Here is a 24,880-nt window from a genome sequence, read left to right as displayed (position 1 = left end):
CTCACCGCCTGGGAGTTCAGGGGCACCTTAGGAATAAGTGGCAGTTTGTGGGGAAGCCCGGGAAGAACCGAGTCCCAACATGGAGAGGTGGGCGGGGCGGCGCTCCCGCTCCTCACAGCCTCCCGGGGAGCCTCCTCAGCCTCCTCAGCCTCCTCAGCCTCCTCAGCCTCCCGGGGAGCCCGGGCCCGGCGCCCGCCAAAACCCACAGGCTGGAGCGTTGGAGGTTTAGGAATGAAAAAGACAGAAATAGTGAGGTATATTTTTAAGGAAAGTGCTAGACTAGATACCAGATCACCACAGACATTGGACTTGTTGACGCACGAGAAGAGACCATTGATTTGGGCAAGGCTGTCTGGTTACCTTAAGTATCCTGTTTTTTTCCAGCCAAGTTCCTTATTGTCACGACACAAACGTGGGTTCTAATGGGCACCCGGATTCCTGGCCTTCCACGACCTGCCCGGTCCTCGTGCTGTCCAGTCCATTTCTGTGGTGGCTGAAGTGTTTTTATCCCATGACCGTAGCCACAGCCACGTGGGGCTATTGAGAACCTGAAATGTGGCAACCGGGAGACAAACTGTTTCTTTTACTGTTTACGGTTCAAGCGTGAATGTATGTGGCTGGTGGACGCAGTCTAGGATGCCAGCCCCTAAAAAGTAAACCGGACATTTCAGGGAGCCTGAGGAATCGGTGCAGCTGCTTTCAAGGTTACCTGGCTAGAGAGCACAGGAAACGGGCCCCAGGCCGCTGTGGCTGCGGCCTGCATAGCCCCAAAACCCTGCAGTGCTGAATGCTTCTGGGAGGCAGGAGGTTAGGGACCGGTTCCTGGCTTTGTACAAGCCTCCTTGTTGTTTAATGCCTTTGGCGAATTGTGAATGTTCCTCCTTTTCCTACAGGCTTTCCTAGATTCTAGCCTCCTAGATTCTAGCCTCTGTCTGCAGGCATCGCCTTCCTGCCCGGAGCCCCGGGGGCAGCTAGGGGGCGCAGCAGGGGGCAACTCTGTTGTTGTTGGGCCAGTGGTCACCATTTCAACAGAGGTGAGCTGAGCCACAGCCTGTCCCCGTTCCTCATGCGATGCAGCTCAGCGGAAGATCCCCCAGGTTCCAGGCCTTACTTTACCTGTGCTGTTAGGAATGTTGGACATGCGCCCTGGGCCCCCGGCTGAGGTCGGGGAGGGGGGGCAGGCTGGGGGCTCCTCTGGGGCTGTTTTCTGATTTCCACGCCTGTCGGCATCTGTTTCCTCTTTGTCCTGATCGCCACTTCCCTGGGGCCCCTCTCCTTGGTTAGCTTCCTGTCCAAGGCTGACCCTGGGGGATCGGCCTGCTAGAGTCTGGGGAGCCGGTTTCTTCATTACAGTGCGGTTGCTAAATAAAGGCCAAGGTTATAGCCATTTTGAAGGGTCAGATGACATCATCTTCCCGTGTTTGAGAATCAAATACAAACCACCCTTTATTTTTAATTTACCACCTCACCCATTCCAGGCCTGCTGAGGGGAGATGTCCTTTGTATAACAGTCAGTGCCTCTTATTGCCAGCACTGGAGCTTCCGCCTCAGACCTGCCATGCTCAGTTGTTTTTCCTATAGTAGTGTATACAGGAGGCTTTAGGCCCACGTTGCTTGAATGAATGGACAGATTACTCCATTAACCATTGATATGATGCCAGGTCTTAAAGAAGCATAGAACCTATCTTTTTTTTTAAGATTTTATTTATTTATTCGTGAGAGACACGCACAGAGAGAGAGTCAGAGACAGGCAGAGGGAGAAGCAGGCTCCATGCAGGGAGTGTGACGTGGGACCCGATCCTGGGTCTCCAGGATCACACCCTGGGCTGAAGGCAGCGCTAAACCACTGAGCCACTCCGGCTGCCCAAGAACGTATCTTTTATTAAGGGTCATTTAAAACACAGGAAAAAACAGTGAACAGAAGAATCAATCGAAGGCAATATGGGAAGCTGTTAGTTAAAAGAAACATCTGAAAATGCTCAGCTCAACCTTAATGTCAATAAATTCAGTAAGTAATAAAAAATATATACTTTATGTTAGCATCTATTAATTAAGACCTCAGGAAGAGGGGCATATAGGTGGCTCAGTGGTTGAACATCTGCCTTTGGTTCAGGTCATGATCCCGAGGTCCTGGGATCAAGTCCTCCATCACACTCCCCATGGGGAGCCTGCTTCTCCCTCTGCCTATGTCTTTGCCTCTCTCTGTGTCTCTTGTGAACAAATATTTTAAAAAACTCAGGAAGAGGAGAGAAAAAAAAGGTAGACACGCTGACAGAGAAAGATGTGCACACAGAGACCGTTGTGATCACAGTTACCATCTGGTAGGGGCCTATCAGAGATAGGCATTCTGGTGATTCTTATACCCCTGCACTGTCTCTCTTTCTCACAACGACCTTAGCTCTCATTTTTACACTGAAGAAATTGAGGAGTGGAGCAGTTAGGGAACAGCCTATGGTCACACTGTGAATAAGCACCACAGACAGGTATGCAAAGACAAAGACAAACACACAGACACACTTGGAGACAGCAGAGCTCATCACTGATTTCATAATCACTAGAGAAAGTGGTAGGGCTAGCCACTTGATGAATCATGCCACCCTTGGCTCAAGGCATTGGGAGAGAGCCTGGCACTGTGGGCCTCAAGGTGACCCCAGAGCTAGAGGGCAAAGGCATGTTGTAGTTTAGTACGTGTAGCTGTGGACAGGGGCTGCACTTCCAGGACTTGTGCCACAGCCCGGGAGAAATTTAATGGAGGCCATTCTGGCCCAATGCAGTCAACTCCCTGGTCCTGACTGAGGGAGAGAAGGAAGGGATTGGTCTCTGCCACCCGCCATCAGCACAGACTGCTCTGCGACCCCATTCAAATAAGTCTCATTGTCATGTGGAGAAAAGATCACTCTGCTTCCTGTTCTGGGTCTGTGAGCTTGACCCGGGTAGTACAGGATGAGAAAAGGGAGGATTGTTGGCAGATACAAGATTTCTATTTTATGAGGGTCTGACTTTATAGGGAAATTCCTGTCAGCTATTCAGTCATTGTCCACATCTCCATTCACTTTCTGGCCCCTTGACCAGAGCCACAGACTCTCCATTCTTCCTTCCTCATCCCTTCTTATGTTTCAAGACCTGTGTTGTCTTCTTGGGTCAAGCATATTCTCTTGTTTCTTTTTGCTTCCATTTCCCCAGTCCTAGGCACATAGTGGAGATGGCCCAGGACTTCCTGAGGATGGGATTCCCCAGTGTGTTGAGGGACCAGGTGTCTCCCCAGACCTCTCATGGTGGAAAGTGCCAGAAGCCACCTGTACTTCTGAGCAGCTTCACCCAGGAGGGCCCTCTCTGTTCCCCCAGATCCAGGGCTGAACATGGCTCTATCCTGGGCATCTGTCCTTTCTGACTCTAAATAGTGCACCCTCAGGCCTAGCCCAGGCCCTGCTGCCATCAGCCTGCAGGGGTGATCTCACTGTTGAAATCGGCACAGCGTGTACATCCAGCCTTTTTTCTGGCTGGTCTGCATTCCTTTCCTCCTAGTCCTGTGGGCCCTGGGTCTGACCACTGATCTTCTGCCTCCCAGACACAACACAATGGCCATCGGCATTGCAGTGGACATTCTGGGCTGCACGAGCACTTTGGAGGACCGAGCCGCCACCCTCAATAGGATCATCCAAGTGGCAGTGGAACTGAAAGACTCCATGGGGGACCTCTATTCTTTCTCGGCCATCATGAAAGCCCTGGAAATGCCACAGGTAAATTTCCATTTGATTTGTGCACCCTGCAGGCCTGGGTGTATTTAGAGTTCTGAATGTGGTCTGCAAGCCCATGCTTAGCAAATCACCCATGATTTTAGTCAACTTTGAAAGATAAACTAAATCTTAGTGACAGCAGCTTTGATTAGAGGGCAACCAGAAGCAGTGTCCTAAGTGTTTTGGCTCTGTTTTTCAAACCAGTTGGTAATTGTTGACAGCCCACACTTTATCTTTGGTGTTCAATAAGAGCGATCCTCAGGAACAATTGGTATTCCTTAAGAACCAATTAGGATGATCTGGCTGGCTAACGTGTGTCATAAAAGAGAGACTGATCATGTGCATCACCAGATATTTGGGGGAGCTTATATCTGGGAATGCCCATAGTGGTTTGTCTCAAAGTTCTGTTCCTCAGGTTACCTAAAACAGACTTCTGTTTTTAAAAATTCAGATTTCTAGCCCATTTGTCATACAAACTCCCAATTAGAGTTTCTGAAATCAGGCACTTTGAACTCATCTGCTTTGATGGGCTGTTTTTAGGATGAGTATCAAACCTGAAAGCCTGTATTTAAAATCAAACAGACCTTACGGAGAAAAGTCATTCTGTATCTTCATTGTCTCTGGGCAAGGGGTAGCTTTCTCATTTCTGTTCTGCCCCATAAGCCATAGACTTTGGTAATCTCGCCCTGAGGGTCCTCCAGTCCCACAAACCCAACTGCAACCAGTAACACCAAAACTACTCGTTATTTAGCTTGACTGTCTCATAACCACAGATTGTCTCTGAAGCCCTGCTGGGTGCTCACTGAAAATCCATCACTGCCATTAGGGAAGATAGCCATAGTCACATGTTCTGCAAGTCAGAGCATGTTAGGAACCTCATTTCCTGGCATTAAAGCAAGGTCGCCTTAAAGACAAGCTGAAGCACTTAGTGCCTTCATCAGGAAATTTTGGAGGGAATCAATTCCAATGACAATATCCTAAGAATCTGAAAAACTCTTAGATGCCCTGGAATTTCATAGGATCCATATTTGAAATAAGCCGATCCAGCTGTATTTTCATGATACACTAACTCCTATAATAACAGGGGTTATAATTTTTCATTCAAGTGTTTTTAATTTGCATCATATTTATTTCTTCTTATCCAAAACTGCATATCATTTTGGAAGGCTGAGACAACATGCCAAGCTGTATGTAGCACTCCAGCCCAGAGCTTCCTCTGAGAGTAGTAAAGGGGATGTTTGTGGGATCGTGTGTAATAAAGAGAATGCTTGTGCTGTCCATGACGTCACGGTCAAGGGTTAGAGACTTCTCCCAGAGCACCATAATATGCCTTTGTGCAAGGTGGCTCCCTTGCCTCCACCAGCATCAGACTTCCCTGCTGGAGTACCCCAGCATGCAGTCCTCCAGGGTATTCCAGGCCCCCACTTCTACCCCCCTGCCCCTGAAGTGAGTTAGGGCACTGCTACGGGAGGACTGTGGCAGACCCAGGGAAGGCGGAGAGGAGAATCACATCATTCTTGTGTGTCATCATCCCAACTTGACCCTGTACTGCAGGCTCCCGTGCCTCCTCTTCTCAGCTTCTAGTATCAAGAAAAAGCATCCAGCAGATGGGCCCACACGAGATACCAGGGCTGCTTTCAGAAAGGCAGGTGCTTCAGGGAGGGGAAGAGAAGGGACAGTGAGAAGAGAGAAGCACATGGCGGGAGGGGTGGCCAGAGGAGGGTAAGTCACGTCCTCTGTCCAACAGCTCTGCTGACTGCTTCTCACCTTCCTCTGGGAAGACGCAGCTTGTAGAGGACAAGGGAATGAATCTTTTCTCTGTCACTTACCAGCTATAAAATCTAGAGCGAGTTAACTATTCTCTTCTGATTTCTGATCTGTAAAATGAGGCCAAAATACTGCCTCATAGGGCATTGGAGGATTAAATTAAATTCTTCAAATACCTGGGACAGAGTTGGTACTCATTCCCCAAATATTAGTGCCCTTCCTCTTTTTTGTTTCATGAAAAAAAAAAAAAAAAAAAAAAAAAACCTCAGACACTTAGCCTTGCTGTTTTTATGGTACAGGTGGGGAGCTGTTTGCTTTGGGCAGTCAGAGTCAGTGGCATATGTTGGCATTGACTAAACAAAATGAAAAGGAATGAGTAGAGTGGCATCATATGGTCTGGACAATCTTCTGTGTGTCTCAGACATTGACTAAATGAAAATGCTAGACATTATATTCCTACATGCTTTCATCAATATAACCTCTGTGGACAGCTGGGAATTCCCATCAAAATTTAAAATATATGTATTCTTTGACCCAGAGTTCCACTTCTGGAAATTTATTCTCCAGATATTTTCACACATACACACATTTGTAAAATCTTCACAAGGTAATTTCATAATAGAAAAAGAAAACTTGTAAAATTCTTATCTGTGGGAGACAAGGTAAACTTTATTCATAAAGTGGAACATCGTACGGAAGTTTAACAAAATAAGGCTGGAAAAAAAAAACCCAAAGTAAGGCTGTCCTATGCTGTTTTATACATACTTGAATGATTGCCAAGCAAAAAAACTGAAAAATGTGTAAAGTATGATATGCCTTTTATTTTAAAAGTCATATAAATGTGTGTATACACAGGTACATGTACACATACAAGAAACTGACGAGGAGCTGTCTCCGGGATGGGCCATTAGAACAATACAGAACAGGGTGGGGTGGGGATTAGCCTTTCTCTATACACTGCTTTCAACAGGCTTTGACTTGATTTTAAAAAGAGCTTTTTCAAAAATGATAACACCTTTCTTTCTTCCAGATCACAAGGTTAGAAAAAACGTGGACTGCCCTGAGGCACCAGTACACCCAAACCGCTATCCTCTATGAAAAACAGCTGAAGCCTTTCAGCAAAATGCTGCACGAAGGCAGAGGTGAGCCCAGGGTCAGCACCAGTGGGCATGGTGGCTGCCCCCTGTGTGTCCGTGAGACCGTTAGGTCATATCTGCCCTGGTTTGATCAAAGCCATTAGCAGAACATTTCAAGATCTGAGTTATCTGTAGGATTTTTGATGGATTTTGAGGCTTTTATTAGGTGACAGCATCATTTCTAGAAGAACAGGACATGGGCTACCAGTCACCTACTCCATGCTTCCCTTTCTTAATTGAGGTGTTAAGTACGTAACATTATATTAGTTGTAGGTGTACAATGCAGTGAGTCAATATTTGTATATACTACAAATGATCACAACCCAAGTAATACCCACGTCATATACAGTTATACGGTTTTTCTTTTTGTGATGAGAACTCTCAAGAGTCACTCTCTTGGTTACTTTCAAATGTGCAGTGCAGTGTTATTAACTATAGTCATTGTGTTATACATTACCTACCCATGACTTACTCATTTCATACCTGGAAATTTCTGTCTTTTGACCCTTTCTGCTCACCCCTGACCCCCAGCCTCAAGCAACCACCAATCTATTCTCTATTCATGAGCTGAGGGACTTTTGGGGGTTTTTTGGTTTTATTTTTTTAGATCCCACATACAAGTGAGATCATCTAGTATTGTTCTTGTTCTGTAACATATTTCACTTAGCAGAGTGCTCTCAGGGTCCATTCATGTTGTCAAACAGCAGGATTTTATTTATTTTTATGGCTGAATAATATTCCATTGTGTGTGTGTGTGTGCACACACCACATTATCCATTCCTCCATTGGTAGACACTTCGGTTGTTTTATCTTGGCTATTGTAAATAATGCAGTGAGCATGGGATACGGATATTTTTTTTGAGTTAGTATTTTTGTTTTCTTCAGATAAATACCCAGAAGTGGAATTGCTGGATAATATGGTAGTTCTATTTTTAATTTTTTTGAGCAATCTCCATACTGTTTTCTATAGTGGCTATACTAAAATATATGCCTGCTGGCAGTGCACAAGTGTTCTCTTTTCTCCACATCCTTTCCAACATTTGCTATTTCTTATCTTTTTACTATAGCCATTCTAATAAGTGTGAAGTGATATCTCATTGTGGTTTTGATATGCATTCCCCTCAAATTGAGCACCTTTCCAAAATGTACCTGTTGACTATCTGTATCTCCTCTGGAAAAATGTCTATTCAGATCCTCTGCTCTTTTCATTGTTTTTGTTGTTGTTGTTTACTTATGTGAGTTCTTTATGTATTTTGGGTGTTAACCCCTTATCAAATATATAACTTGCAGATATTCTCTCCCATTCAGTAGTTTCCTTTTATATTTTGTTGATGGTTTTCTTTGTTGTGTAGAAGCTTTTTAGTTTGATGTAGTCTCACTTGTTGATGTTTGCTTTTGGTGGCAGAAAAAAAAAAATCATCACTAAAATGAATGTCAGGGAGTTTCTGCCTATGTTTTCTTCTAGGAGTTCTGTGGTTTCAGGTCTACCTTCAAGTGTTTAATCCATTTTGAGTTGATATTTGCATACGGTGTAAGATAGTGTCCTGTTGTATTTTACATGTGGCTGTCCAGTTTTCCCAGCAGTCCATTCCCCCATTCTATCGAAGAGATTTTGTCCTTTCCCCATTGTATGCTCTTGGCTCCTCTGTCATAAATAAATTGGTCATATGTGCATGGGTTTATTTCTGGGCTCTCTATTCAGTTTCTTTCAAGTAGGTGTTTATTTTTATGTTAATACCATACTACTTTGATTACTATAGCTTTGGAATATAGTTTGAAACCAAGGCGCATGATACCTCCAGCTTTGTTCTTCTCTCTCAAAACTCCTTTGGTTATTTGGGGTCTTCTGTGGTTCCCCCATATTTTAGGATTGTTCTATTTCTGTGAAAAATGCCATTGGAATTTTGTAAGAATTGCATTGAATTTGTAGATTGCTTTAGGTAGTATGGACATTTTAACAATATTAACTCTTCCAAATCATGAACACAGAATATCTGTTTGTATCTTCTTCAGTTCCTTTCATCAGTGTCGTATAGTTTTCGGGATATAGATCTTTCAGCTCCTTGGCTAAATTTATTCCTTAGTATTTTATTCTTTTTCATGTAACTGTAAATGGGATTGTTTTCTTAATTTCTCCTTCTGATAGTTTGTTGTTAGTGTATGGGCATGCAGTAGACTTTCTGTATATTTTGTATTGTGCCACTTGACTGAATCTGTATATTCTAACAGTTTTTGATGGGAGTTTTTGTTTTCTATATATAATATGTCGTTGGCAAATAGTGATAGTTTTACTTCTTCCTTTCCAATTTGGATGCCTTTTATTTTTTTCTTGCCCATTTGCTCTGTCTAGGACATTCAATACCATGTTGAATAAAAGTGAAGAGAGTGGGCATCCCTGTCTTGCTCTTGATCTCTTTCAACTTTTCACCATTGAGTATTAGCTATGGGTTTGTCATATACATTATGTAGAGGTATGTTCCTTCTATACCTGCTTTGTTGAGAGTTATCATAAATGGGTGTTGAATTTTGTCAAACCCTTTTTCTGCATCTATTGAGTTGATCATATGATTTTTTTTTTTAAAGATTTTATTTATTTGAGAGAGAGGAAGTGCTTGAGCAGGGGGGAATGTCTTAGAGGAAGAGGGAGAGGAAGAAGTGGATTCCCCGCTGAGGAGAGCCATTGCAGAACTCAATCCCAGGAGATCATGATTTGAGCCGAAGGCAGACTGAGCCATCCAGGCTCCTCGAGCGTTTTATTTTTATCCTTCATTTTGTTAGTGTGGTGTATCATATTGATTGATAGGCAGATGTCAACCATCCCTGCATCTCTGGAATAAATCCTACTTGATCATAGTATATGATCCTTTTTTAATGTATTATTGAATTCAGTTTGCCTGTATTTTGTTGAGAATTTTCGCATCCACGTTCGTCAGGGATACTGGCCTGTAATTTTCTTTTCTTGTAGTGTCCCTGTCTGGTTTTAGTATCAATGTGTATGCTAGCCTCATAAAATGAGTTTGGAGGGACGCCTGGGTAGCTCAGCAGTTGAGCATCTACCTTTGGCTCGGGTTATGGTCCCAGGGTCCTGGGATGAAGCCCCACATCAGGCTCCTTGCTCAGCGGGAAGCCTGCTTCTCTCTCTCCTCCTGTTCTTACTCTCTCTCTCTCTCTATTGTTCTCTCTCTCTCCCTCTCTGTCTCAAATTAAAACAAAAACAAAAAAACTTTTGTGACTTACCATAGGAGGTCTACCTTGGAGAATGTTCCACATGCCCTTTAGAATATGTATTGTGTTGCTTTTGGATAGAATACCCTGTGTATATTTGTGAGGTCCATTTGGTCTAACATGTTGTTAAGGCCAGTATTTCCTGATTTTCTGTCTGGATGATCTATCCAGTAAGTGGAGTGTTAAAGTCTGTTATTGTGTCCATCTATTTCTTCCTTTAGGTCTGTTAATGTTTGCTTTATATATTTAGATACTCCTATGTTTGGCACATAAATATTTACAAATGTTATATTCTCTTATTGGATTGACCTCTTTGTCATTATGTAATGCTCTTTTTTTGTTTCTTATTAATAGTCTTTGTCTTAAAGTCTATTTTGTCTGATATAAGTATAGGTACTCAAGCTTTCTTTTGGTTAATTATCTTTTCCTATCTCTTCACTTACAGTCTGTGTGCGCCCTCACATCTGAAGGGGGAGTCTCTTGTAGGAAGCATAAGGATGGGTCTTTTTTTTATCCATTCAGTCACTATATGTCTTGATTGGAAAATTCAATCCATTTACATTTAATTGTTGGTTGGTATGTACTTTTTGCCATTTTATTCATTGTTTTCTGGCTATTTTATCCTTCTCTGCTCATTTTTTCTCTTGTTCTCTTCCTTTGTGGCTTGATTTTCTTTATTGCTATGCATCTTTTATAGTGTATTTTCTATAGGTTTTTGCTTTGTGGTTACCATGAGGCTTACAACCTATAACAATCTCTTATTGAAGTTGATACCAACTTAAGTTTGAATGCATTCTAAATCTGTACATTTTTACTCCCCACAACATTTTTTGATGTCGTATCTTACATCTTTTTTTATCTGTGTTTCCTAATTATTGCAGTTAGTTAGGTTTACCACTTTTGTCCTTTAACCTTCATACTAGCTTTATAAGTGATTACCTTTACTGTCTATTTACTTTTACCAGGGAGATTGGTATATTGCATGTTTTGTTACTAATTAGCACCCTTTCTTTTCAGGTAACAAAAGTCCCTTTAACATTTCTCATACAGCCAGTTTAGTAGTGGTGATTATCTTTTATTTGTTTAGAAAACTCTATTTCTCCTCCAATTCTGAATGATAGCTTTGCCAGATAGAGTATTCTTCGTTGGAAGTTTTTTTTTTCTTTTAGCACTTTGAATATATTGTGCCAGTCCCTTCTGGCCTCTAAAGTTTCTGCTGGTAGAGTCTTAATGCGGGGGGTGGGGGTGGGGGAGGTATCCTTTGTACATTACAAGCTGTTTTTTTCCTCCTACTTCTTTTAAGATTTTTTCCTATTCTTTAACTTTTGACATTTTAATTATAACATGTTTTGGTGTGGATCTTATTTGTAACTCTCTGGGTTTTCCTGGATCTGGATGTCTATTTGCTTAGGGAGGTTTTCAGCTATTATTTCCTCAAATAAGTTTTCTTCCCCTCTCTCTTTTTTTCTAGGACCCCTGTAATGCAAATGTTAGTTTATGGGACATATGGAAAGTCATCAAGCAGACTCTCTCCACTTTTTTCATTTTTTTTTCTTTTTTGCTGCTCTGATTGTAAAGTTTCTGTTATCTTGAGTTCACTAATCCTTTCTTTTGCTTCACCTAGTCTGTTGAACCTCTCTACTAAATTTTCAGTTTGATTGCTTTCTTCAGCTCTCTGACTTCTATTTGGTGCTTTTATATTTTCTATCTCTTGAAGTTCTCATTGTGTTTGTCCTTTTCCCAAATTCAGTGAGCATCTTTACGACCATTATTTTGAACTCTTTGTCATGTAAATTACCTATTGCCATTTCATTAAGGGTTTTCCTGAGGTTTTCTCTTTTCATTTGGAACATATTCCTGTTTCTGCATTTTGCTTGACTCTTTTTGTTGGTTTCTATGCATTAGATAAAACAGCCACCTTTTCCAAGCTTGACCTCACAAAAGACATGAGCCTTATCATTCAACCCTGATCTAGTTCTTGGTTGTCTCTCTAACCTTTGTGATTGTCCAAGCAGTCATTTTTATTTTTAATGGCTCCCAGTAGTTGAGAATATGCTAAGACCTGTCAGTGTCTCAAAGGGGAGGGTCTCAGTCAGCACCTAGATTCAGGCCAGTTGGAAAGCCAAATCCTCAGGCATCAGTTTGTTTAATTATGCATATATATAGTCCTGTGGGAATGCAAGCATAAGCCCCACTGGCCCTTAGAGCCAGGTCATGTGAAGGTGTCCCACAGGGGGCAGTTGCAAAAAAAAAAAAAAAAAAAAAAAGCTTCAAACAAGTATATAAGCTAGTCCCCTTTTAGGTGGTATCAGGAAGCTGTAGCAGGGCAGAGGGAGAGTGCAAAAATGGTCTCTACCAGCCTACATTACCTGAGAGCATCTCTGTAGGCCCCCAGTTGTGTGCCAGACAGGAAGCCTGCCTCTCCAGCTAAAGCTCCAGGACAAGCAAATAGGCCTCTTTCACAGAAAGACTGGGGGATATTTCAGACTGCTGTCTATGCAGTAAGCTGGGGGTGCCTGTCTAGGACTGTATTTCCAGTTGTTACAGTTCTATGAGACATAGGATCACAATCCCTCTAGCTTTCACAGCTAGGTGAGCAGGGCTGTATCGTGGGGAGCACCTACAAAAACTGATGCGCCAACTGTGTGTAACAGCTCCACTTTGGAGATACTGGCACTATGGAATTTGGCAGAGGGACACCCTATAGATGGCACCTACAGGAAAAAGAAACGATGGCACCTGTTGGCTAGAATAAAGCAGAGAAAGTGTGTGAAGATGTGCCTGCCAGCCAGCGGGCCCTAGATGAGCGCTAAATCAGTCTGCCCCGCAGACCAACACTTCAAGATTAGCAAATGAGCTCCTCTCAATCCACTGCCTCTGTACTGAGCCCTGGGGCAGGTGAGTCTGAACACACAAGCCTTTTAACTTGCTCAGCTTGTTAAAGCCTTGTGGGACGTGGGGACTCGTCTGTTAGGTGAAGGTCTTCAAAGCTGGGGTGTCCAATGTGGAGTTCAAAGCCTTTACTCCTCAGGGAAAAAGCTCCAGGTGTTGCATTTGTTCCCAGTTGTGCCAGGGTTGAGGTTTATGGAGAGATTGGGCCAAGCCTCTCCTACCTGCTTTGACGTGGCCCTTCATTTGTCTGCCCAGTATGTAGGAGTTACTCAGTTTTAGTTTTTTTTTTTCAGAGGAAGTTCCATAGTAAGCTGCAGATTCGACATGTCCACTCAGGGAGGTGAGCACAGGCTCCTCCTCTGTCACCATCTTGAATTGGAACTCTCTGCTTAACTTTGAAAAAAAAATACAACGTGGAAAACTTTACCTTGTTTTTCAGAGTCGATGTGTGTCCCCCCCAACAAAATATCAGTCCCACTACTGCTGCCTCTTGTGACCTTAATGGAGCGCCAAGCTGTCACTTTTGAAGGGACTGATATGTGGGAAAAAAACGATGAAAGCTGTGAGATTATGCTGAACCACTTAGCCACTGGCCGGCTCATGGCAGAAACAGCAGACAGCTACCGGATGAATGCTGAGAGGATCCTGGAAGGTAAGCTGCTCCTATTCTTCACAGTAATTAGAGTGAAGGAACAAAAGAGCATGGATGCTCTCAGGAAAGGACAAAGTAGGAAAGATTAAGGCATAGGATTCCTTTTCTTATGATTGACCATGACTTCCTCTTAGTCTCTACAAGACTTGAGGCTCCTGTTTCTCCTTTTCCATGTGTTCTATTGTGTCAGTGGCATAGAATAAATGCAGAAAGGTCAAGAAAGAATTGGTCAACTTGCCTACCATTAGGACTTCTGATTGGAGCTATTTGAGTGTGGGTCAACATGAGGAGTTAGAGTGACTTCATTTATCTGCTTTCCTATTTCTTCCCATATTGGGAAGTGAGCTCCCAGCTCCCTTGTTTTTAGCATCAGAGAACCCAACACAGGCAAAGGCACTGCTGAGAGAGCTTGGAGAAAACTGTAAATCATCAATATTTAGGTTTGGGTTAGTGTAAAGTGTGTTTTAAGGAATGACCAACTAGGCTGAAGGAGGTGGATAGAGGTGGGAAGGCTGAGGAAGAGCCTGTGAAGGGTTTTGAAAATGGGAGAGTGTCATGATGTCAGATTTATATTTTAAATTTGGCATGTGTTTGTGGGAAGGCTGAAAGCTTGTAGGCAAAAAGATCATTTAGGAAGCAAGACAAGAAGGAGGGCTTTTACCCAAGGTGGTGGTTATCAGGAATGATTACTTCCTCTTCTTTGCTATATTTTTAAAATTCTTCAAAAGCCCACAGTTTCATTCACAAGGCTGAGAAAGAGCTACATAGAGCAGGAGAGCCTGTTTATTTCATCCTAAAACAAAGTATTTGAGACTAAGCTGTTTAACACTGTATCTGCTGTCGGTTGAAGAACTACAGATCTGTTTCAATTTTTTTTCATCAGAAAGTTCTCTAGGGTTGGCATTGTAGGGTTCAAAAAAATAAAAGCACCTAATTCTTTTTTTTTTTTTAAAGATTTTATTTATTTATTCATGAGAAATACAGAGAGAAGAGCAGAGGCACAGACAGAGGGAGAAGCCGGCTCCCCATAGGGAACCCCATGCGGGACTTGATCCCAGCAGTCCGGGATCATGCCCTGAGCTGAAGGCAGACACTCAACCACTGAGCCATCCAGGCATCCCAAAAGCACCTAATTCAATTCACCAGATTTTAGAGTGCCTGTTTATACAAGGCTAATAACTGTATTATATTGGATGTTGCCTAAGCCAATATATTAGGATGAGTTTTGAGAAAAGGGCTTTAAGCTGCTCTACAACAAATCACTTTAAAGGTATCTAATGGCATTTTCTCAGTTAATCCTGCTACAGGTTTATATAGAAAGTTCTCATTGCGGGAAGTAACTATGAACCCAGTAAGGGCAGAGATTTGCTCACCAACATAAACCCAACCCAAAGCATGTTAATTGAATGATTGGAAGTCACTGGCCTATGGTGTGCTGTTATGTTCTGGCATTACAGGGAAGGATGGACTAGAAGGCTTCTATTATTCACCACAAAGATCCTATAAATCTAGATGGTAGAAATATATTTAAGGATAGAGCAGATTAATTCAGCAATAATCAAGGATGAGAACCATGGGTCCGTATGACTCTTTGGCTGGAGGTTTCTACCTCTCTGATGGTTGACAGAGTATCCTTGGCTTTAAGTAGACAGATCTCTTATGTAACAAAAGAGAGAGTCACGAAACAAATCCACACATTTATTTTTTGAGAAAGGTGCCAATGTAATTCATTAGATATAGCCTTTCAACAAATGGTGCTGGAACTACTGGATATGATATGCAAAAGAAAAAAATGATTCCTGATCCTTACCTCATACCATACACACTAATTAATCCAAAATGGATCATAGGCCCAAGTGTAAAGCTCCTATAAGATATCGGGGAAATTCATTGTGCCCTGGTTTAGGACACAAAAAACATGAACCATAACAAATTTCTGATAAACCAAAATTTTAAATTTTACTCTTCAAAAGAAAAGGCAAGTCCCAGAGTAGAAGAAAATATCTGCTAAACATTTATCTGATAAAGGATTTAGATCTAGACTATATAACAAACTCTTACAACTCAATGAGAAGACAAACAAGATGATCTACACCAGAGAAGATCTGCAAATGACAAATAACTACATGGAAAGATGTTCAAAGCATTAGGGAGATGTAAGTTTAAACAACAATGAGATAATAGCACACACTGTCTATAATGGTTACACTTTAAAAAGAATGGTAATCCTGGGGCACCTGGGTGGCTCAGTCAGTTAAGCATCCGACTCTTCCTTTCAGCTCAGGTCTTGATCTCAGGGTTGTTGAGTTCAGGCCCCATGTTGGGCTCTACACTGGGCATGGAGCCTGCTTAAAAAAAAAAAAAAAAAAAGATAATACTAAGATTTGGCAGCTTATGGAGAAACTGGAGCTGGTGAGAATAGAAAATGGTACAGCTATTTTAGAAGAGTTTGACAGTTTCTTTAAACATATTTACCACATGACCAAGTAATTCCTCCCCTAGAGAAATGAAAACACATGTCCGTCCATACAAAGACCTACATGGAAATGTTTACACCACTATTCATAACAGCCAGAAACTGGAAACACTCCCAATGTCCATCAGTTGGTGAATGGATAAACAAAATGTGGAATGTCCATATAACTGAATGCTACTCAGCGATAAAAAGGAATGAGTGGATAACCTGCAACAATATGGAATAGTCTCAAAAACCTGGTGCTGAATCAAAGAAACCTGATATAAAGTCCACATTGTATGATTCTGTTTATATCAAGTTTCTAGAAAAGGCAAAGCAAGAGCAACACAAAGCAAAGAGGCACTAGGTATAACTTTCTAGGATGAGATGGGGGTTTTAAAACTGGTGGTGATGGATGTACAACTTGTATAGGCTTACTCTTACAAATCAAAATAGGTGAATCGTGACATAAATTATACATCAGTAAAGCTGTAAAAACAAAACAAAGTACTTTGAACATTCCCCTTCCCACAGTGGCTTATGCACATGAATTTCATTCTATCATGTTTCAGTGAGCTTACTTGGTATTCCTTCTCCGAAGGTGTTCAGATCCTTGAGGATGGGGCCTGCCCTTTCCTTATATAAAGCAGAGCTATATTTTTCTTTGGGGGCATTTTTAAAGTTCTGATGGAAGATGAAGTTCATTTTGATCCTACTTTAAGCGAGTAAGTTTTCAGTCTATTTCAACATTACATTTGAAAACTAAAGTAACTGTTTGTTTTTAATAGGTTTTCAACCAGATGAAGAAATGAGTGAAATCTTCAAGACTGAATTTCAGATGCGATTGCTCTGGGGCAGCAAAGGTGCACAAGTGAATCAGACAGAGAGATATGAGAAATTCAACCAGATTTTAACTGCCCTCTCACGTAAACTGGAACCTCCTCCTGTAAAGCAGGCAGAGCTTTGATAACTCTCCAGAGAACCTTAGGATATGATTTCAAGCTTCTCCAGTTTCTTCTTTGGGAAGGCTTATCATTTGATAAAGTAATAATGTACAAATCTGACAGTGTACAAGCTTTTAGTATCCACAGGATATTAAACATGTAAATTGCACAGAGCACACTTATTTATGAATTGTTTAAAATTACTACTGATTTTTAAATAATTTATTATGAAAGTAACTATTGCTAATGTTGATCAGCAAATTTAAGACCTAGCTATGTTGGCAGGTTGCTTTCTATTTCTGAGGTATTTGACCATTTTAGTTTAAATTGCTTGTCAGATAAGTGTAAATAGAAAAGAGTTTAAAAGCATGAAACATTTTGGAAGGTATCAGTTGTATGATATTCTTTAAATATAAAAAATGTAAATAGTCCTATGAAAATATATCTTTTTGTGAAAATAATTGTATCTAGTCTCTTTATTGTACTATGGTGAGTTATTTAATATTAATTATACCTCCTACCTTCCTGAGGTATCCTCTTCCCTAGATACTATATCCTAATAATAAACCAAGCTTAATGAGAGTGATATGGAAAATTTAAGGTTTGTGGCTTGGGAGACAGTGAATAGTGATACACGGTAGACCTGGCTCTAGAGGACCCGGGTTCAAAGTGAAGCTGTGGTGCTTGCTAGCAGTTGGATTTTGGTTAAGTTAACCTCATCAATACCCTGTGTGCAGCACAGACCTAGTATAAAGTGAGTACCCAGATGTTAGTATATTTCGAGACATCACTTCACGCATTTGAAAATAACTGACTGTTGGGCTTCCAGTCCAACGGTGATGTAGGAAGACCCTGAACTCCGCTCTTCCACAGATATGCCAAATCTGTATCTATTTATAAAGCACTCTGTCCTAAAGAACGGAGGCTGACTGAACAGCTTCTACACAATAGACCATACAGACAACAGCAAGAGGGATGGTGACACAGTAACGAAAGGAAACCCTACCCCTAAAGCTACAAACTGCAGCGGGAAGGGATAGTACTAAAGGACCACGAGCAGATTTATTTGCTCTTGGGTATAGAAAAGCCATGGTTTAAAAGCGTAACTGGAACCAGCCCTAAAACCCTGCCAAATATTGGGGATGCTGCTGAAACTCTCTTAGAGGGTCAAAGGGACTGGTAAGCACCAGGGTTTATGTTCCCCCTTCACCTTAACAATGCAGAGGAGCATGGTCCTGACACCGTAGTTGGCCTGCCACCTCAGTGAGCCCCAGGCCCTAGCCCACACCAGCCCCAGATGCCCTGGGGTACAGAAAAAAGCTGTAGTTTAAAAGAGCAACTAGATTATAAAAGATCCAGCCCTAGAACTCCACCAAAAGGCAGAGAGCTGCTAGAACTCTCTCCAGAGGGGGTGGTGACAGTTTACATTCTCCCACCACCTTTATAGTGTACAAAGGAGCAGCCTACTGCTTCCACAAGCCCCTGGCCCCTAGCCCACACCAGCCCACGCCATCCACCAGAGTGGCCTTAATGTGCCACATACTGAATCCAAGCTGTCTCACCAAGGTGATATAGGCACAACGCACCCCAGAACATCCCAGGCCTATGCCACTCTGGCTCCAAACAACTCAGTAGGGCAGACTGCTCTAGGACCTCCTGGCTCATGCCCTTTACGGCTCAGGGTACCCTCTGTGTGGAATGACATGGGAATCTGAACTGCACCCCACTTTAGTTCAGTCACCCCACCAGGGTGCCCCCTGGGTAAAACACCCCAGGACACACCGTTTTTTTAAAAATTTTTTCTGGGGGGGGGGACACTCAATTTAAATCCACTTTAGTATCAGCTGCCATGCCAGGGTACCCTCTGCACAGAGAGCCCTGGGACCCAACACTTGTAATTATCTCAGCTTTAGCTATCCTGTCAGGTGTTCTCTGCACGGAAAACCCTGGGACCACCCTGGCCCACATTCACTTCAGCTCTGGCCGTGGCACTAGGACAGCCCTAGCAGATAACGTCCAGGACGCCTAGTCCATGCCACCCAGAGTTACAGTCAACCAAAATCATCAGGCACATACAAGTTACACAGTGGACAACCATACACAAGACCATTCCTTCAAATTTAGGAGAAACAACTATTCCACCTAATTCATAGAAACAAACAGAAAATCAACCAAAATGAGACAGAGGAAATTTGCTCCAAAAAAGAAAACAAGACAAAACCTTGGAAAAAGAATTAAATGAAACAGCTAAACAATATGCCTGATAGAGTTCAAAGTAATGGTCATAAAGATGCTCACTGGACTGGACAGAAAAGTGGATGAACAAAGAGACAAATATAAAAAAAGAATCAATCAGGGTTGAAGAATACAAGAACTGAAATGAAAAATACACTAGAGGGAATCAACAAGAGATCAGAAAATGCAGAAGAATGGATCGGCAATCTAGAAGGCAGGAAGTGGAAAGCACCCAAGCTGAACAACTACAATAGATCTCTTAGACAACATCAAGTAAACAAGTATTCTCTCTTATAATGAGAGAATTCTATTATTCTCATTATAGGAGTCCCAAAGGTAGGGAGAGAAAGGAGAATAATACTTTTAATAATTGAAAACTTGGGGATCCCTGGGTGGCTCAGTGGTTTGGCGCCTGCCTTTGGCTCAGGGTGCAATCCTGGAGTCCCGGGATCGAGTCCCGTGTCAGGCTCCTGGCATGGAGCCTGCTTCTCCCTCTGCCTGTGTCTCTGCCTCTCTCTTTCTATGTCTATCATGAATAAATAAATAAAATCTCTAAAAAAAAAAGATAACTGAAAACTTCCCTAACCCAGGGAAGGAAATACACATCCAAGTCCAAGAAGCAAAGACAGTTCTAAATAAGATAGATCCAAGGAGGTTCGCATCATGACACATAATTATTAACATGTCAAAGATTAAAGATAATTTTACAAGCAGTGAGAAGCAACTAGTAACATACAAAGGAAACCCCAAAAAGCCATCAGCTGATTTCTTATCAGAAACTTTGCAGTCCAGAAAGAAGTGGCAGGATATATTCAAAGTGCTGAAAGGAAAAAAGCTACACCCAAGAATACTCTGCCCAACAAGGTTATCATTCAGAATTGAAAGACAAAGAGTCTCCCAGACAAAAATTAAAGGAGTTCACCACCACTACTAAACCAGCCTTACAAGAAATGTTAAAGTGCTGAAGAAAAGACCATAATGAAAATTACGGAAAGAAAAAAATGACATGAGTAAAAGCAAACATACAGTAAAGGTAGCAATCACTTTTGAAGGCTAAAAGACAAAAATAGTAAAAAAAAAAAAAAAAAAAAAAAAAAGTAAAACCAATTATACCTAAACAATCAGTTAAGGGGGACTCATGAAATAAAATTATGCAAAATATAACAACATATACATAAAACAGTGGGGGGTGAGTAAAAATGTTGTTCTCTTAGGTGTTCAAATTTAAGTGCCATAAACTTAAACATATGAGTTATATACTTAGGACATTATATATAAACCTCATGGAAACCACACACCAAAAACCTATGACAGATACACAAGAAATAAAGTGAAAGAAAGACAAAAATAATACCAAAGTGGTCAATCACAAGAGAGCAAGAGAAGAAAAGAACTACAAAACCAGAAAACAATAAACAAAATGGCATTAAGTACATATGTATCAATTACTTTAAATATAAATGGTCTAAATGATCCGCTCAAATAAAATAATTGTTACCTTTTCCTCTAACTGGTTAACTACGAGTTTTCTAGGCTTACTTTCTAGGTTTTCGACTTACTACAGGAAATAACTTTTTAGTTTATCAGTACTCTCAATTTTTTTCTATCGTAGAAAACTTGGAATACAAGATTTTAAAATAAAATAATAAACTCCAATCACTCTGCCACAAACTGTGAACACTTACCAATTTGCTTTTTCTTTCTGTCTTCTAAGTAATTTGGGGGATCATACCGAATATCCAACTTTTCTCAAGTTACAAAACTTTCTCCATGATGTAAATAGCCTTTGAAAAAATAGAACTTATTGCTTACATAGGTTACACTATAATTTAATCACCTTCCTTCCATCTTAAATATGGCTACTAGAACTAAGAATGAGCTTCTCACTGTGTTCTACTTATTACAAGGGGAATATTAGTTTTGAATCCTGGGTCTCTGTATTTTCATTTATGTAGCCTAGGATTATTTTATTTTTTAAAGGAGCCATCACACCATTGTTATTTTTTATTTGCTGGAAAAAAAAAACCCAAAAGTACAATTCTATTTCTGGCCATTTGGTAGTTCAGATGCTCTTAAAAGCCCCTTAATTATAACTAAGTCAATAAATTTTAATAAACCTACCTTTTAATGCACGGTTAAACTGACAGAATGAAAGGGAAATCCCCAAGAAATAATTCTACCTACCCCACCTCACTCACCAAAAGCATCAGCAAATACAAACTCTGTAAGAGAACTTAAAAACCTGGGTGGCCCTAAGGCACATACTGAAATCACCTCAGTGAATGGGAGAAGGGGCTTTAGGGGAGCCAAATATGAAATAGCCCCATTAAGTAGGGTTCCTTAAAGGGTCCCCGTTGTTAGGCTGGAAAAAATATCTGCCAATAAAGAAAGGTTACCAAGAAACAGGCCTTTCATGCACAGCTACAAGAATTGTAATGATAATGGTCTTTGGTGAGGATTTGCAACTACAAGCCTATCCTCAAATAGATCTAGAGTAAAAACCCAAAACCAAATTGATTTACAATGGTCCTAGGTTGCTGGCATCCCTGGGGCCTGGCAGATAAACCCATCCTCTCAGGAGGAAAGCATCCAGTATTCACACTGATAAAATACATGTTAAAATGAAAAAAAATTTATAACTGCATATTCATATACGTATATAAAATCAAACACATGTAGAAGCAATGCTATCATGAATAAAATGCTAGGGGAAAAAAAGATTTAGAACCCCCATGCCTTCAGATACTGGAATTATGTTTTGAATGCAATCATATTTGGTTGCATATAAAAAAATGAACCCAGATAGGATATGAATATTAAAAAATGAACACATTTTAAGAGAAAGTTAGTAGATCCTTTAGAAATGTATAATGAACTATAAACTCAATGGATGCTAATATTAAACAGAAGATTAGATCTTAGGTACCTGAGTGGCTCAGTCAGTTAAGGATCTGACTCTTGATTTCAGCTCAGGTCATGATCTCAGAAAATGGGATTTAGCCGTGCAACAGGCTCCACACTGTGCATAAAGCCTGCTTAGTATTCTCTCCCTCTCCCTCTGCAACCCGACTGCCCCCCGCCCCCCCACGCCCCGTGTGTGCCTGCTCTCTTTCCAAAAGAATAAAACCCCAGAAGATTGGATTCAACTAAAGCTTTAATGAACTGGAAGACATCTGAAGATCACATATAATGGAATACTACACCAACTAAAATGAACTATACACACTAAAATGAACTACACATAAACATGGATAAATCTTTTTTTTTTTTTTAATTTTTATTTATTTATGATAGTCACACACACACACACAGAGAGAGAGAGAGAGAGGCAGAGACAGAAGCAGGCTCCATGCACCGGGAGCCCGACGTGGGATTCGATCCCGGGTCTCCAGGATCGCGCCCTGGGCCAAAGGCAGGCGCCAAACCGCTGCGCCACCCAGGGATCCCAACATGGATAAATCTTAAGAGCACTGAGTGAAAATGAAAGTCTCAGTAGATACCATGCAATATTCAAAATATTTAAAAGCAGGATGCTAATATATAAATCATATGAACTAAGGTTAATATAGGTTAATGTGCAAATCAAGTAAAATAATCTTTTATTCTTTAAACTACATTAAAACTTTATCTAAAGTGATGAAAGTAGCACAAATCACTCAGCAATCACTAATAATTTCTAAATCACTTCGAATAGCTGGGCTGTTTTAATTTTTTGACTGACTCTCACCAGCTAAGTGATACCTTCATTATTTGACATAGGGCTGCAAACTCTTCCAGTGACCTCCTCCATTCAACTGATAGTCCTTAACTTATGTGCTGTTTGGCACCTGAAGAGAAGGTACATGCAACCAATCCCCATCTTACCTCATTGGACAGGACAGTGCCATCTGAGTGCTGGCTGTATGCCAAGAACCAGTGGTAGGAGCCCCCAGCGAGAGGAAAGAATGGTGGGGGGGGGGGGGGGCGGGGGCGGGGAGGACTAGTTGGGTGCGGATTGATGACCCTGGTTGCCAGAAATGGGAACTCGTGTTTTATGTCTGTCTCATTCCACACCCAAAACTGGGTCCCACACTGGCCAACCAAGAAAGAACCAATGACTGGTTGGATGCCTGTTACGATTCAGAACAAAGGAAGAAAGGGATAGCGAAAGGAATAAATAGCCGGGCAAGTCGGCCAGGGCTTCTGCTGGCCTGGAGATGGAGCAGCTTGGTCAGGCCAGTGATTGTAAACTTGTAGAAATGTAGAGGGCAGACAAACATGATATTCCTGGTTTGGAGATTTGCCAAGGGAAGAGCGGGGGAGAAAAGAGCAGGAGTTGTGCTATCACCTGCTGGAGAATACAGTCTTCTGGTATAAGAATCCTGGTACAGTCTCCTGACACCTCTTCAGTGCACAAGGCAGGCCACCCTCTACCACAAATAAGCTGCCAAAATGTTCAAAAAACAAACAAACATCTAAAGGGCTATCACTACACTACAAAAGGCTATGTTCCTAACACTTGTGCCTACCTACCCACACTCCCTTCCAATCTTCCAGCTGCTACCAGAGCTTAGACACATCTCCCTGTGAGCAGGATGAGGCATTTCTTGTGGAGGATGAACAGAAGAGATCTCCATTAGTCTGGTTGCCCAGATTCTTCTCCCACTCAAGGGCTTAACAAAACCAGAAAAAATTTCCCAAAACCTGAATACCAAATCTCTAATAACAAAGACCTTCAGCTTTGTCCCCAGTGCTCAAACCAGAAATACATCACTAAGTATCATGTGTGGTTGCTGAGAGAAACCACATATACTGGAACTTAGTTCAGTTACTCGTTTCTGGAATTACTGTTTACCAATCGGTATGGAAACATTTCAGTATTTAGTATTAACCATGGCTGTATTTAGTGTGCACTGGCTGAATATCAGGCCTGCACAGAGTATGCAACATCTTTACTCAAAAACATGGAAAGCTAATCAGGTTTAGGAAAAAATAACCCTTGTGGTAAAACAATGAGAAACCAAGAAAACAAAATCTAAGAAATTCAGGATAATGGCTATTCTTGAAGGAGAGGGAGATGGTAATTTTCTATTTAAATTGAGTGATAGACTTACATTAATTATGTATGGTTCATAACATACACATATTTTCCACAAGAAGTTTTCCTCAGGATTGACATTCTGGGTTTACCATATCAGCTCACTGCAAGCTCCCATTTCTACAACAATGCTATCACTATCTTACAAAAATGAGTAAGAAATCCTGTCAAAATCCTGAAGCTATGCTGAAATCAAGACATTTAAGTGTATTGAGTTTCCCAATTGTATCTAAAGAAAGGAATGAGGCTAATTTGATGTGGCCTTTTTTTTTTTTTAGGACCTAGGTCAGTTACCCATTATATTTTCTCCTAAATGCTGGCAAAATTATCAAGTACTTTTAAGAGCTGTCAAACTTCCCAGAATTTACTGTTCACATTTTGTATTTTTCCATCCCTAATCTTTTGGCACCTCTTATATTTTCTGTAGTTTCTTACTCCAGTAACTATACTCAGGAATATATTTGATCCCAGGCATTAAGCTCATTGAAATAGGTTTGGTGTTTCTTTAGCATTTTTTCATCTAAATGAATACCTTCTCACAAAGAAAATCTATCCCTTTTCAACAAGTCTGGAGATCCTTTCTCTCTTAGTATTGTTAAAAGGGCGTTATCTTTCCCTAGCAAGTAGGATTTGACTTCCCTGATCTCAATTCAGATAGTAAAAGCCCTTTTCATTGTTTTGAAATTTTGTTGTTGACACCATTTTCCTGCTATTTTGTGTGTGTCCCTACTTCCAAGCCTGGCATGGATCTCTAAATTTT

The 24,880-nt window shown here is 41.3% G+C and overlaps 2 protein-coding genes across 6 annotated transcripts in view; one reads left to right on the top strand and one right to left on the bottom strand.

Moving 5' to 3' along the window:
- Nucleotides 1-17,269, top strand: part of BCAR3 (BCAR3 adaptor protein, NSP family member) — a 155,526-nt gene extending 138,257 nt beyond the window's left edge. For all 5 annotated transcript variants that reach the window (XM_077905480.1, XM_077905482.1, XM_077905481.1 and 2 more), the window contains 4 exons: nt 3,569-3,740; nt 6,535-6,646; nt 13,197-13,409; nt 16,653-17,269. In XM_077905480.1, the coding sequence (XP_077761606.1) occupies nt 3,569-3,740; nt 6,535-6,646; nt 13,197-13,409; nt 16,653-16,831 (676 nt within the window). In that variant the 3' untranslated portion in view covers nt 16,832-17,269. The remainder of the gene's footprint in view (nt 1-3,568; nt 3,741-6,534; nt 6,647-13,196; nt 13,410-16,652) is intronic.
- Nucleotides 14,465-24,880, bottom strand: part of FNBP1L (formin binding protein 1 like) — a 120,855-nt gene continuing 110,439 nt past the window's right edge. Inside the window, exon 17 of the mRNA XM_077905486.1 lies at nt 14,465-15,754. Within this exon, the coding sequence (XP_077761612.1) occupies nt 15,690-15,754 (65 nt within the window). The 3' untranslated portion in view covers nt 14,465-15,689. The remainder of the gene's footprint in view (nt 15,755-24,880) is intronic.

This window comes from Canis aureus, chromosome 8, assembly GCF_053574225.1.
Source record: "Canis aureus isolate CA01 chromosome 8, VMU_Caureus_v.1.0, whole genome shotgun sequence".
NCBI classification, from domain to species: domain Eukaryota; kingdom Metazoa; phylum Chordata; class Mammalia; order Carnivora; family Canidae; genus Canis; species Canis aureus.
Note: the sequence above shows the minus strand (reverse complement) of the source record. Positions and strands in the feature narration are given on the sequence as shown.